The sequence below is a fragment of the Siniperca chuatsi genome, linkage group LG20, assembly GCF_020085105.1.
Source record: "Siniperca chuatsi isolate FFG_IHB_CAS linkage group LG20, ASM2008510v1, whole genome shotgun sequence".
Taxonomy (NCBI): Eukaryota; Metazoa; Chordata; class Actinopteri; order Centrarchiformes; family Sinipercidae; genus Siniperca; species Siniperca chuatsi.
This window is the reverse complement of record NC_058061.1, coordinates 9,162,500-9,177,967: the sequence shown is the minus strand read 5'-3', so window position 1 is coordinate 9,177,967 and position 15,468 is coordinate 9,162,500. Positions and strand designations below refer to the sequence as shown.

The window sequence follows — 15,468 nt, the reverse complement described above, 5'->3', positions numbered from 1 at the left end:
TGGCTATGACTGAAGCCTAGTAATTGTTCTCCACAGAAATTTTGAGGGTTTAGATAAAAGCGAGTACCTAAGGTTTCCATCATACAGATTTACACACACGAGTTACACATACATACACACACACACACACACACATCCTGACTTTGCCAGCGGCTGCAGGTGAGACTGACTGAGGCAAGTCATCGCCCTTGTCTCATCTCATCACTTGGCCAGACACTGTCTCTTTGACAGCCTCATCAAGCACACAATGAAGACACAGAGACAGTCTGGGGGTGAAGGGAGAGTTGAGATCTTCATCAAACTGCTGAGGGGAGAAACAGCTCAGAAATGGGACATAATAACACAGCCCTGTATGATAGAAAAATGTATATCTTGCAGATCATTAAACACCACAGGACGTGCAATTACATAAAATGACACTTTGTAACAAATGTAAAAATACATACTAATGTGTTGATTGAATGCTGCCTGTACTAACCCACAAAGAGCTTCAGTTTTAAACACAAAGACTGTTGGAGGTCTGCTGCTTGGTGCAGGCAGACAGGGCTCACTTCACGGCTGATGATGATTGCCTTCATAAATAATGTCAGTGTTTGGGGTTGAACTAAATGCAATATTCATGTCCTGAGGTGTCTGGAAGGCAACGTGGATTCCTTTAGGGTGGCAGAGCAAAAATGTTGCACAAACTCTCTTTGAGCAAATATCTTGTGTGACACAGCTGTATCGTTCAGTGGTCAATGGTCTTAACATAAACGACAGACTCAGAAGTAAAGGAATTTAGCTGCAGTTGACACTCAGAATAAACCCTCTGTCTGTCCTCAACCCATCATTCACACTCTTGTTTTTCTTTTTAGTCATTCTCTAGTATCTATTTGCCTGCAACTCTATTCAAATGGTGCTTAGCGATGACAAAGCAGATTCACAAAGACAACAACTCCATTCCCTGTTCAAATCTGCTCTGTCTTTGAGGGATCTGGCAGTGTTGTCTCTGTTTTCCCAGTATTGTTTTTATTTGAAACAAACAGCCACTCAGGCTGAATACAGCAGCATAAAATCAATATGCTGCATATTTCAATAGCATTTCACTAACTCAATTTAATGTACCATAGTATTTAGATTGCAAGAGAGATATACAAGTCATTGATCTCACTGCCTTCATTACTCTCTCTCTCACACACATACATACAGTACATACATACTATACAAACACATATACACACACGTGCCTTTCTCAAATCCATTCTCATCTTTCTTCCCCAGGTACCTTTTTTGGAGAGCTATTCACATTTTATAGTATGCTGAATATGAGACTCAAGGGTTGTTCCCAAAAGTTTCTTGAAGTAAAACGAAGCCGCTGTGCGCTCTCCTCAGTGGTCGCCCTGGCTTTGTTCAATAAAAAAATACCCTCTCCACTTTAATGGCTGCCATATTCTACAGCTGGCTGCTTCTACATTTATGTGAAATGTTTTATGTATCCTTTTTTCATTAGCACATCAAGTGCATCTGAAAGCACAAGTGTCACTACCTCATTTTATACACTGTACATGGTTATTTCATTTTTTTTCTCCTCTCCAAATCATGGCTGTGTCTGAAGTAAATAAATCCACAGGCCAACTACTAAGGCAAAGTGAATGGTTAAGTTAGTTGTGTGCGTTCTCACTGGCATTCCTTAAGTGCACATTATCTAAAAACGTACACTCTCTCTCTCTTCTCCATGTCTCCTTTCAGTCAGCCGCACTAACAGAAAACATGGGTGAGAGGTGAGAAATACAGCCAACAGCCATAACATAGGTTTTGGCTTTAGTGATCTGACTATTGAAAGAAAATCTTGCTGGCTGTTAAAAAAAAGTAATTACATAAAAGACATTGTGCCTGATGTGTAAAAAGTGTTTCCTACCCTGGAGACAAAGGTTTTAAATTCAAAGCGATTGAGCCTTCATCATACGTAGGCTAAACCATGGGTGTGTTTCAATAGTCTCATGAGGCTTTGCTCCAATACCACCTCTATTTTATTAACATTGTTCAGAAGAGCCTAATTGTTGCAAGTTGTGAGTTTAATCTCACTCATTTCGTATTTCTGGATTACTGAACAAAGAACACACGAAGAAAGCTACATTAGAGTATTGAGCCGCACCCCATGACCCCCTGAGAGGGCCACATGCTGACGGAGCCCCAGAAAGAGAGAGAAAGTCAGCTGCTAGGTGAGTCAGGGTAGGGGAATGAATGAGGGGAAAAGACTGGGAGATCAACTGAAGAGATGAAGAATAATGACTGATGGTCAGGCATCAGGCCAACGAGGTGGGTTCCTTTGAACCAGAAGCAGCATGTCACACAGACACAGGCTCACCAACGTGCACGCTCATGACCATGTGCACACTCATGGGCAGAGAAGGGCCATATTCATTCACCAGAGTCCATCAAATCTAGTCTAGTTTTTAAGTTACAGAATACTGAATGGTATACTTCCTCCATTCCCCAAGCTCACATCTTTCCTTCCATCCCCATCATACAACCCAAATCCATGACACAGCACATGCTCAACTCAGCTCAGCACACACTCACACAGATTAGAGAGAGGAGATTGGCAGCTTACTGAATTCATCAATTTTCAGCGATACACTATCCATCTAATGTTGAATTTGGATGCATGCTAAGAGGGCAAAAATTTAACTTCACTGAACTGCCATTACTCCTTTGGGTGAGAGCAGTAAAAGGAGGGAAATACCTGCAGTGACACTATTACTGTCAGCAGGTATAGGGTAGCAGGATCTGATGACTGTGGAGGGTGGAGATGGTGGAGTCTGTGTAGGCTCCCTGACAATTCCAGTCTAGCACCACAGCACACAACAACATAGCGACCAGAGCGCACACGCGCGCACACACACACATTACACAAACACATCAGTCAAACCACGAGGTGAAAGTTGCCCCTATCTATAGAATTTTTTTGGCACAGTTGATGATAGCCTATCCTAACTTTATCTCCATTAAAATGCTATAAAGCTGCAGGCTATAAGTGTGACCAGGAACAGCTTTCACCTGCTTTTTTAGGACTCGTATATATATATACTCGTATACTGAATTCTTTAAATATAATTTCTCTAAAAAAAAATCAAACAGATTGGGACTAGGACCATACACAGGAAAACTGTTCAACACAAAAGGATATTGGGCAGCATTAACGAACAGCCAGTTGCAACCAGACCGGACACTCACAATACTGTAGGTCAATGGAGGAGCTCACTCATAACACTTCACGAGACAATGGATGAGCTACATTAGGACAATGTGCATTTGTGTGCGCTGAACTCACCAGGGTTGTGTATACAGTCCAGTAGTTTGACAGAGTGAGCGCTGATCACCACCGACATGAACCAGAAAACCAGATTGGAAGGACATCAAGGTGAAGAAGGGGAACTCCTGCAGAAAGAAAACAGCCAGGTCACTTACAGTAGAGGGAAAAGAAAAAAAAACAATACACTATGGACTTTTCCAATATATTTTTGCTCATTATATTTAGTGACTGCTCCATGATTATAACATTGTATTAGATTTTATGGTATTTTTCATGACTTAAGGTCAATAATATCAGAGTGTCCCAGTAGTTTTTGTTGACTGTTTTGTATGTCCCATGTTCTGTTTTGGCTAGGTGGAGTAGTAAAACATGTAAAAATTATTATTTTCAGATATTTCTTTAAAATTTACAAGTCCTACCTACACATAACACATGTTGTCTTGTTGATTTTTTTATTTATTTTCTTTTAAAGAACATTTGTGGTACATATCACCCCAACATAAAACCTATAAAAACTAATTATATGTAAAAACAGAGAAATCAAATATTTTAACAGCAGCACAGCAATAAATATCTTTAAAAAATGTTCAAAACTGGACACCAAACTTTAGATTTAGTTGTCTCTCTGGGCATGTTGCAGCAAGTGATGGCTTAAATACACTTGTTTTTCTAAAGTCCCAACGACTATGTACTGTATCTATGAACAGTACTATGTATTGTAACTGATGTATGTAGACTTTGGCGATAACAGTGTTAGGAAAAACGCCACCATGCAGCAAGGATTGAGTGTGATGATGTCCCCCCATGCAAGGTTTACCCCCAAGGAGTCCCCACTAGCTCCATTCCAGCCTACACTTGTAGACACAAACTCAAGTGCATTTCAAATAGATCTGGAAGTGATTGAGAAAATATATTATCAATAAAGCCTAGATATTTTATATTTACTGATTCATTCGATGCTTTCAAATCTATATGAATGCATGAATTAGGTTTGGAGTTGAAAGTGAAGAACACACACACGCACAGTCATACACCCCTTCAAACCTGAAGGGAACACAACTCCTAGCCTCCAGCCCTCTACCTAACATGTCTGTGAATCTTTTAGAGTGCAGCGGGTGCTAAGCAAACACAAAAACAGGATCACACAAGGACCCACTGCCATGTTGCTCAAGCCAGCCAGCCCCTCTGAGATCTACAAACAGCAGAGGAGGGACAGGTTAGGAGTTGATTCAGACTTGGTGGTGGCTATCGGCTGGTCAGGGTGTTAGGGGAAAGGTGGAGGGAGAGAGAGAGTGTCACACTGATGGGACATACCCTGCCATTTAACAATAACCCAGAGGAAGACGCTCGCTGAGTAGCACAAATGGTCAAGAGGACAGAGGAAGGGAACATTACTTGCTCTTACACAGACCCACTCCCCATTAAGCACTTAACTCCTCACCAGTATAAATTAGTGAACTTTCACAAAGAATGCAGCTGTGTGAAAAGTAGTGTGTAACATTGAGTAACTGTCTGACCCTTTGTGCAGACATCTGAGGCTAATACACAACGCAAACTGCATGTCAAAGAATCAAGTATCAAAACTGCCACATCTAACTCGCTGCTTTGACTTGTGTTGCTGGCTGTGCCTAAAATTCGAAATTCGGTGACACTGAACACTTTGACTTGCGTTTTGCAGTGCATTTCAGTCTCAAATGTCTGCACAAGGGAGTCGTAAATACATGTATGAGCATGTGTGAGCGTTGAGTGTTGTCGTACCCTCTGCTCAAGAGCCATCTGCGTCTGTTGTCTGAGCTGGGTCTTCAAAGGCCCTGCCTCCTTCCCGGCGCTGCCCCCACTGCCCATTCCTGATCACAGAGGAGAGTCTGGCTTTAGTTTAGTCACTTTCAACACACAGGTCAATGGACTAGAATTGATTGAACTGATTATACATTGCAGTATTAATGTAATTATGACAAATCAAGTGAAAGTAACTGCTGGAACAGCACTTTAGATTGTAAACCTGCTTTATCCTCATCCTAAAACTAGCCTACTCTTATTATTTTCTCTTATTCAGGCATAAATACTGGACCTAGAGTAAGGTTTTGGGTACACCTGACAACACATCAAACCACATGCTGAGGTAGGAGAACCCTGAGTGGGACTCAAGACTGTCAGTCAGTAGTGATGTTTCACAATGAGCTCTGGGCAGTAACACCATGCATGTTGAGTTAATGTTTCTGATAACACCAGTCAAGTCGATCTGGGTGTAAACAGTCCTGTTGACCGAATATACAAGAGACACGGCAACACTACATTGTTGTAAGGTTCTGTTACTTGATGACACACAGCAGTCCTACTATACCGGAGGCTGCCAGCAGCATGTCCTCAGTGAAGGACACGCTCTTTCTCAGTAAGGTAGAGTCTGAGTGGATGGAGAAGGGAGGGGGCAGGGTGGTAACCACAGCCCACTGAGACAGAACCAGGAAGGGACAGAGTGTCTGTGGAGAGGGTGGGGGAGCTGGGGCAGAGAAAGATCCCAGGCCTGTGTCTCACTGGCTGGGGCATCTCTATCCAGCAGAAAAACAGATGGAGGGTGCACAGAGAAAAACAGACAGATTGAGAGTGGACAGGCAGAGCAATGAGGAGAGTGGGCAGAAGCACAACAACCGAGGAGGGGGAAAAGGATGTGAGGGGGGGAAAGTGGACACTAGTGTAGAGAAAGAATAGAGCCTGAGCAGCCTGATAATAAAATTTAACTGCCATTTTGTTTCACCTAATTTATTCAGCATGACACTGTGTTCATAATAGCTGTTTTCTTGTTGATGGGTGGGGGTTATGTTTTGCTTAAACCACTAAGTCATCTAATCTTCTCTAATCAGTAGTGAGTGACATATCCATCCCACCTACGTCATTTTCGGTTAATGTTTTTCAGAACAAATGAAGAAATTTTAGAGTTAAGATTTGTTATTTCTGTAAGTCAACTTACAACAACCTGTACAACTGCTTCAGTCTCATCCACGCTTGATGCCATTTTTCAAGGATGTAGCTAGCAAGCTATGCAGGAAGAGCATGTCTACAAAGTTATGATTGGTTGTTTCTCCAACTGGTGGAAACAGCCATCAGTGGGCACAACACCAGACCTATTTGAATTGCAGAACAAATTGGAGATGTGGGCGGCAATTCAGAGGTCTGGAACCAAGCTACAGAAGCGAGGTATACAAAGGGTAAGGATAGGCAAGTTAACGCACATGAGTGAGAGAAGGAATGGGAGAATACAGGAGCAAAAAGAGAGTATGAGAAAAAGATGAGAGAAAAGAGGCAATATGAAAAAGGAAAGTAGAGGAGTGGGAAGAAGGAGGAGGCTTGGGGGACTGCTGGTCCCCTCCTGAGGGATCAGGGGAGCAGGTTTGGTAAAAAGGTTCTTCAGGCTATAAAAGGTGTTTATAGCTGAACTTTGTTAATATGTGTTCAAGTTGTCCTTGGGGCAGAGTTTGACTACACTTACCTTTTTCTCAGTGATTAACCATAATGGCTGCTAATGAAGAAGTGACCTTGGATCAACTTCAGCCCCTCATGAGATACAGTGCTTCCATTAAAGACCACAACAACAGGGGGACAAAACTAATACAGAGATCTGGTGTCTCTTCACATGATTAAGCACATGTTTTATACAAACTAAAGGCTGTTGAATATCTTTTCAATAGCGGGAAAACACCAGACCACTGAGGACAAGGTGGAGGATGGGACCTGGCTAAATAAATATTTACAACACCATTTACAATAAAATAATGCTAAACTCAACCATAAAAAAATGTAAAAAAAATAATAATAATAATAAACAACAATTCAAACACTACCACCAGAGTAGCACCACAATGAGGCGAAGGAGAAGGGAGGGATGAGAATTGGAAAGGGGGACGGGGCCAAGTGTTCTTACCCGTTTTGGGTGTCAAACTGAGGTCTGTGTCTGATGATGAGGACTGGCAGCTGCATGGCTTGGAGGGAGAGAAGGGGGGATGAGAGGAGGAACAGAGACAGAGAAGTTCTGGGACAGTCTGTGGGAGCTGCACACCGAATGCACTGGGATGTTGTGGGTGGAGCGGCATCTGTGTGCAAGGGGAGACCTGGGCCAATCCGCACGCAGAGAGAGGACGACAGAGGACCAAAATGGACACAAACAGTGAGAAACGTCCCGATCCGAATGTAGCCATAGAGGAAGAAAGAGACGCACACAAGAACCAACACCACAACATTGCAATATAGTGAAAAAGGAGAATAAAGGAAAATAAGTTTGTTTTTACTCCCTCTCTTTGCCCCGTTATTCCATTTGAAGCCATGTGAAAGCAGCAGATAAAGATCTCAGTCTCACACAAACATACACAGCAGGGATGCAAACACAACAGAAAACAGTGACAAAGGCTCAAACAGGCACCGAGACAAGCTAGCCTGTAGTGAAATTTTACAAATGTATCCCAATGAAAGGTCCCTGTTACGGCTGAAACAATAGCCATAGACATATTACTAAAAGGGCAACAATTTTGATAATGGATTAATTGTTTAAATCAATAATCAAGCAAAAATGCCCAACACTTGTGTGACTCTTCATTGCTAAATACTGGACATTACAAGCTGCTGCTGTCTAGTGAGATGCTAAGGTACATAGTAAGTCAATGTCACATTGCCAAGTCACATTAGTGGGTGAGCAGCTATTCCAAAAAGCGGTACCAGTAATTGTGGCAAACTATAGGAGCCTAGTTTAGCTATTCCAGGTAAAGATCTTGCAATGTATCTGACAAAAGGTGTTTAAATTGCATCATTATAGCTAAAAGGTCAGGTGTAATATGTCATATTTTGTATTATTTTCAGCCCAAATGCAAGATTTCAGCCTCCTGCAAGCTCTCATTGAAGGTAAACACTTCTTAAAAACATGTAAAATATTCATGTGTTAACTTTTTAACATTTACAACTGTACACAAATCTGTGAATAAGAAAATTATAAGCACTGATGAAATTTCACATACTTCTCTCCGTGTTAACTTTGACTCATCCAGATCCTCTTGCTGGCTCGTGCAACTGAAGAGCTGGAGGCAGAGAAGGCTGCAAGAGAGGAAGAGAAGGTTTGCTATCTAGGAGAGAAGCTTCCACCGCTGCAGCTCATTGGTTTAAATACAGATGACCTGCAGGTGAGAATCGCAAAAAACAGTCAGATACAGTCAGGTAAAGCATAGCAGGCTATGACCCTAAGACTAATCATACAAGATTGATTATGCAGAAACAATCATCGAGTGTCTTGTTCTTGTACTTAAACATAGTGTGGATATTTGTGTTTGCTGTTGTGTTGTAGAAACTCTGTAAGCAGATTCATGCAAAGAATGAAATGGTGGATGAGGAGCGGTACGACTGTGAGGCCAAAGTCATCAAGAACAACAGAGATGTATGTCATCATGCACCATGACACACCAGATTTAAATGAAAAACATTGAAACAGAAGTACATCAAGACAAAATGTTCTTTATTAACACAAAGTCACCAGCTAAGCTTTTCACTATCTCTAGATCAATGAATTTATTCTAAAAGTGCAGGACCTCGGAGGAAAGTTCAAGAAGCCAGCTCTGAGGAAGGTGAGAGTGTCAGTAGATGAGATGATGAGAGCTCTCTTTGGATCCAAAAACAAGGGCTCTATGGACCTGAGGTCAAACCTCAAGTCTGTAAAGAAAGAGGACATCAAACAAGAGAATGTACAGCTACTTAAGCAGACATATAGGTGTCCAAAATCTTTGAAAAAGAAAACAGAAACTGCAAAAACCAAATGGTCTATATGTGTGTTTTGATACCTCAGGAGCTGACCTTGGAGATGGGTGACTGGCGTAAGAACGTGGAGGCCATGTCTGGTATGAAGGGCAGGAAGAAGATGTTTTTGATGCATGATGTTAGAGATTAATAAATAATAATTAAGTCAAAAAATTAAAAAAAGAAAAACAACAGAAGTAAATGAAAAAGCTTTAGAAAATCGAAAATTGCCTGGGAGGCTCATGTTTGATGGAGCTCAGCAGTGAAATATAAAGAGTGCAGTGACGTACTGTAAATTTGCCGTCACAACAGTAGTTCCTGCGCTGGACTTTTCATTGATTTCTTTCTGCATTTAGAAGCTGCTGCTGTTTTGGCAGAAGTGTAATAAAACACATGACTTTCAAGTCACTGTAGTTTTTATTCTGTTCTCAAGTAGACTATTTGTAAAATAGCATTGTGAATACACAGTATATTACTGCCTGATAATGCTGTTATGTAAAAGAATGCAATAAATGTGTACATATTGCCTCTCATTTTGTTTCACTTACACATATTCACAATAGATTTGAAGCAAATATGTAAAACACAGTAACTAAATGTAGCCTCTACTCTAATGCTGCAGCACTGAACATTTCTACTGTTGGTGGGATTTAAATTGACGAAAATATTGCAAAGAATCCGTCAGGTACAATACTGAATTCCACTTGTAATTGCAACAGACTTGACATTGTCCTTTTACACTGTTATGAAAGGGGTATTGTAGCTGTTTTTCATGTACAGTGTCTCCGCTAAGCTATGTCACTGACTTACAGTGACAAAGCACCAACCATATTTTATGTCAGAGCCAGGGTATACTTAGCCTTTCCTCTTGACTGGAATGAATTCCTCTCCAATAATAAACTGTAAACACTGTCACACACACTAGTAGCTGTCCTTGGGCTGACATCAAAGAGTGTCAGTAAGACAAAGGCTGAATGATGGAGGGTGACAGGATGGAGTCGTCATCCTCCAAGGAATGTATGAGTCTTCGTGAGCACCTGTGCAAGTACAGTATGTAACATTATAATGCTCTGTATGATTGTCTAAAGAATACAACTTAAAAAGACACTTTGGTATTTCATGGTGTTTATTTCAGGTCTCACAAGTTAATTTTTTTCCCCACAACATGGCCAAGCCAAATCTCACAATTTTAGACAGGTCCCAATCCAGTGTTAAATCTTTTGCGACAAGTCCAAATCAAGTCTCAAGTCATTCAAGAGAGGCACAAGTCAAGTTTCAAGTACTTTTTAGGCCAAGTCCAAGTCAATTGATAGTTGAGATGCAAGTCATTCAGGTCAGTTAAGTTCAGTTAAGTCCAAGAGGGGTCTTAAATTCTCTTTTTTTTTTATCTGACTCTGACTCAAATCCAAGTCTCAAATCTACAGCCCTGCTGAGGTAAAAGACAATAGCAGAGAAATTACTTGGCCAATTTTACATTTACAATCACACCACGAAGTCCTAAAGCACAGTATCTCACTCTTCAACTTAAAAAACAATAGTGGCAATTACTGTGGGATAAATAGATGTTTGGAGATGTCCCCAGTGGATTACTGCAGGATGTCGGGTGGGAATGGTCCGTGATGGAGGAGAGGTGCTGAGAGAAATCATCATTGTGAAGGTGAGATTTAAAAAGGGCAAAGAGAATAAAAGAGGGAGAAAGAGAAAAATGGGGGGGGTTATAGAAAAAGAGTCTATAACAAAAGAAAGGCATAATTGTGACAAGCTTTTATGGAACCAGCGGCATAGCTCCTGCTCTCAGCACACAGTAGTGGCATTGTCCATCTTTTACATCCTCACAAAGAGCTGGGGTCCTCCACGGTCCGCCCCCCCTTACCAGGGATGGATGTTGCACTAATGCTGCCCACACAAGCTTGGCAGCTCTCTTTTCTCTCTCCCCCCAAGGACGTTGACAAATTCTTTGTACTCTTGGAAATTGTATTTCTTTTATTCCCATGTTCTGTTGGGTTAAACAAGAAGAGATAAGCATCAGTCCAACAGGACTTATTCACTTCTTCACAGCGTGCAAAAACAACAAACATTTGCTTTGAATGACACAACTCTTGATATTTACAAGGGCAGATGTGAAAGATGTTCGTCACCCTTCCTCAGAGTGTGGGTTCTTGAAAAAAGAGTGAATGACAAGAACCCTAGTCATAGTTGTCTGCCCATTTCTATAGCTCATCACAGCAGACAATTATGTTCACTCAGCCAGTGACCCCGTCCTTTCTCTTTCACTCAACCTCTCTCTCACTAACACAACAGCACCAAAAAATATCATGTAGAGATGAGGTGGAAAGCCACTGTAAATGCTGCCCATTTATGTTCTGTCACCAGAAATCCCAGCCTAACACGGTGAAATCATGTTTTAGAAAGGCATGCTTCTGTGGTGGTGTGCCTCCCTCCTCTATCCCTGCCTTTTCCACTCTTGTTTCTGTATTAAATCGATACAAAAGAGGAGAAAAACAGGATTGGTAGAGAGTCTGTGTGTCTGAAGAAATGTAGCTTAAATTCCAGAGATTACATTTTACTGGGGAAATGTCAAGGTGGATAACATTACCTGTTATCTATCTGGGGTTCAGGCCCAGACTTGGCAACCAATGAATTAACTCTTAATGGATGGACAAGAAGAGAGGCAGAAAAAAAGGTTTTCCACTGTAGGGCTATTTTGGTCCTGTGGTTTTTTCCCCCCAACTCTTGGAATGTGTTCAGATTCAGGGTACTAACTTGAAAGTGAGCTTTGTGAGACACAATAGTAAGTTTGTTCCTAAATCCACGCTGTTGAGTTTACCATGATGTTCACAACAATTACAATTCAGTTACATTTTTACACCATGTTGTGAAATTCCCTCTGTAAATCCTGGAAAATGTATTTTGGTTTCTTTTGTAAAACTGCTATAGATATTCTAAATATAGTTAAATTAACTTTTTTGTAGTGTAAGTGAATCTGCAAATTTATGAAAACAGGAGATCACAGCTGCTAAGGTAAAATAAGCTTTTACAAAATAGATTTTGTGGGAATAAGTCCCTAAATCCTAATTAGCATTGTTTTAGCATGGCATTGGAAAAAAAATGCAGAACTTTGATTCATTTAAGTATTGTAAGTATTGTAATGTGTAACATCTCTCCACCATGATAGATGTTGTATCTTAGCTGTTAATCTAGTAAAATTTGATATACAAATTGAAATTAACTTTAAATACCTTTTAAAAAGGCAAGTGCATTGCTCTTAAAATAATGATATCCTTGATAATGATTGAATAATGATTTTCTTGCAGCAGATTTATATGCAAATTCAACCACAATACATTTGGGATAACAAGCTTTTTGTGGAAGATGTTATGGTCATTGGTCTTCCTTTGGTTTTACTTTCTTTTCTGTCTCTGAAAAATACTGGTGTCAGGCTGGATAAGGTGTGGAACTGTTATTGTGTTCTTTTTCATTGTCAACATAACTGCTTCACTAAAAACCTTTTTAACGTAAAAGTCGTGGTCTGTTATTTAACATTCAGAGAATGACATTTAAAAACACAGATTATAATTATCATTTCAGTTTTACCATTTTGGCTTTATTATTAGCTACCACTGAATCCTCCAAACAAAGCATTTATGGACAGATAAAATAACAACTATTTAATATAGTGGAAATTTTGTAAGAAATAATTGATGACAAGATATGAAAATAACAAATGAGGAGGAGGCAAATAACACCATACAGGGAGTCTGCTATTTTCTTTATCAAGACACCTCTGAGTATATTATCTGGCTTATGTCCACCTAAACCAAGCTAAATGGTTGTTTGTGTTTAAATTGTCATTCAGTTTTTCAAAGTTTGTTTGTAGTCGCATTAACCCAGGTCTATTTCACCAGTGAGAGTTGACTGGTAACTTAGCATGAAACAGAAGCTCTCACCATGGTTAACTGCAGTTTAATATATCTTGTGAATTGACTTAGAGTGGCAGTTAAACTGTTGTCTGGATCTTTGTTTGAGGAGTCCTGTTATACAATACTAACAGACACCTGCCAGCCAATCGGAAACAAGTATTTTCTATGGCTGTGGTACAGTGTGCATTTTGAAGAAGAGTACTAGCCTTAGATAAAGTCCAGTTCTAAAAAGTCTTTTAGTGTCAAGCCTTTGCCCATTGGGTGAGACTGCCTGTCGGAGCCCGAGCTGCCTTGTGGTTGGCTGTTCTCTGGAAACCAGGTATGGAGATAAGCTAATGATTCACTCCCAAAAAAGGTACAAACCGAGTAGAGATGGGTGGGTGATACAAAGCCATGTCAGCAGTTGGCAGTCATCACTGTCACTAATTGCAGCATCTGTCGTGGTGGAGGGAAGAGAAAGCTGTTCCAGGTACAGCAATCCAAATGCCAAACCTGATTTTATCACAGCCTGTCAGATTACAGCAAGGCTCCACACCAGCAGCCCACCTGCTTTTCCAAACTCACTGTCAGGGACTGGATTTAGAATCCTAACACACATTTTAAAATCTCTGTCCATCTTTTCTAGTCAACCTGTGGTCCAATTTTGTGTTCGTCTTCCCACAAATCAGATCACATTTGCATCTGCAAACAAGCTGTCTGAGTGAGTATTCCCCGGCTTAGACTGATGTTCGCTTTGACCATCAGTTATCTCAAAACAGTAAAAGCTACAAAGCCAATCTAAGTCTGCCGGAGAGCTCTACCACATTTCATTCCACCCTCTGTCACATAACATTCTCCATCTGACACCATGCACTGAGAGGGATCTCCAGCTTCTGTCACCAAGCCACACCAGGGGCATACTAATATCAGCTCAGTCCAGCTGCTCTCCACGCTTGGATGGATAAGCTTGATTATGAAACATTACAGAGCCTCCCTGTCTGCCAAGACAAACTACTGAAGTGTGTGTCAGAAAGGTGACTGGCCACAATGCAGGGAGGTGATTGGCCGATATGTAACAGTGTAGGATTCTGTCTCTTAGGTATCTGATTGCTTATTACTCTGCCGAGGTCTGAAAGTTGGTTAAGTTAAGGTGTCTTTAGAGTGAAATTCCGCCTTGGTATATTTGGGCGAAATTGTCCACCGGACTGCCAGACTGTTCACCACAAACAGCCAGTTAACTGACTGTGTTAGAGTAACAGCTCAGACTCTGATTGATCTCAACATTTATCAAGAACTCCAGTTCTTTTACTTATTTCCCACCAGACCCCTCTCCCTTTACCTCTTGTCTCTCAGCCAGGAAAACCGAAATTTAAACATTTTCAACTTGCATGGATGCATTTTCTCCTTAATTCGTGCCACCTAGAGCGTCTGTTTCGGTCCACTTGCATCTTTCTATTGACTTTGCAAGCAATCGAGCCACCTCTACAATCCGTTCACATCCAACAAGTCCTATGTCCAATACCTATTACTGTAAACAAAATGGGTAATTTGTCAGTGCTCTCCAAAACGACCCATTTGACATGTACTACCAAAAATGAATTATATGAACTTCTCTGATTTGACACTTGTATGGTTAAGGCCTGTTCAGACTCAGGGAATTAAAATTACTTGGGTAAGGTAAGGAAAAGATCAATGTCGTGGGTAAAAGAAACCAGTATTGTTAGATGATGGGATGCGAACCGTGGTCTCCCGTGAAAAGGTCTTGCTTTGTTGACCCAACCAGAAGATCAAGCTAAAAGAGACTAAAATGCTCTGCTTAGTGGGACTGCAGAGACCTTTAACATTTCATGTAGACAGTCAGTCAATTGCTTATATAGAAACTATTGATCCATGGAGCTTTAAGTGTTTGAACAAACAGCTAGTGCTGTCATTCTTCTGGGGATGACAGTCTCCTACCACCATCACTGCTGGCTATGTCTGCCTCAGGACTACTACTTTACTTTACTACTACTAAAAACACACAGGCACAGATCTGTCATTGTACTGTCATGGTTTTATGTATTTGGAGTGACATTTTCATTGAGACTTACATAAGGCCAAAGCACATGGAAAGAACCAATCCGAGTGAATACCTCGGCGTGACATCACCCCTTGAATAACTAGAACCTACTGTATGTTTTCCTTTGGTCAGCAGGTCAAAGCGTTGCCAGGTAAACCTTTCACAACTCTCATTATGAGTACCAGGCAGCCCAATCATGAATACACAGAATTTATGGATTTCATGAGGTCATGCACGAAAATGTCAAGGGTGTGCTTGTTTGGTGCTTCACTGGTAAACAAACAGGCATTGTGAGGTGCCTGCTGAAAGTCAGGGTTATTGAAGTGCCAACACTTTTAGGAAGATTGATGTATACTTTGAAAATAGAGCGAAGTAGACCTAATCACCCCATTAAATTGCAGTTAACAAAAAGGTAAGTGATTTCAAGTTCTAACCAGTTCCAG

At 40.9% G+C, this 15,468-nt stretch overlaps 1 protein-coding gene across 2 annotated transcripts in view; it reads left to right on the top strand.

The window, feature by feature from the left end:
- Positions 1-10,234, top strand: part of LOC122867806 (troponin I, slow skeletal muscle-like) — a 65,104-nt gene extending 54,870 nt beyond the window's left edge. The window contains exons 2-6 of one of the 2 annotated variants that reach the window (XM_044179047.1): positions 8,144-8,185; positions 8,329-8,460; positions 8,622-8,711; positions 8,833-8,898; positions 9,117-10,234. In XM_044179047.1, the coding sequence (XP_044034982.1) occupies positions 8,144-8,185; positions 8,329-8,460; positions 8,622-8,711; positions 8,833-8,898; positions 9,117-9,218 (432 nt within the window). In that variant the 3' untranslated portion in view covers positions 9,219-10,234. The remainder of the gene's footprint in view (positions 1-8,143; positions 8,186-8,328; positions 8,461-8,621; positions 8,712-8,832; positions 8,899-9,116) is intronic. The other variant, XM_044179048.1, reaches the window with a different exon arrangement.
- Positions 10,235-15,468: the final 5,234 nt, after the last annotated feature.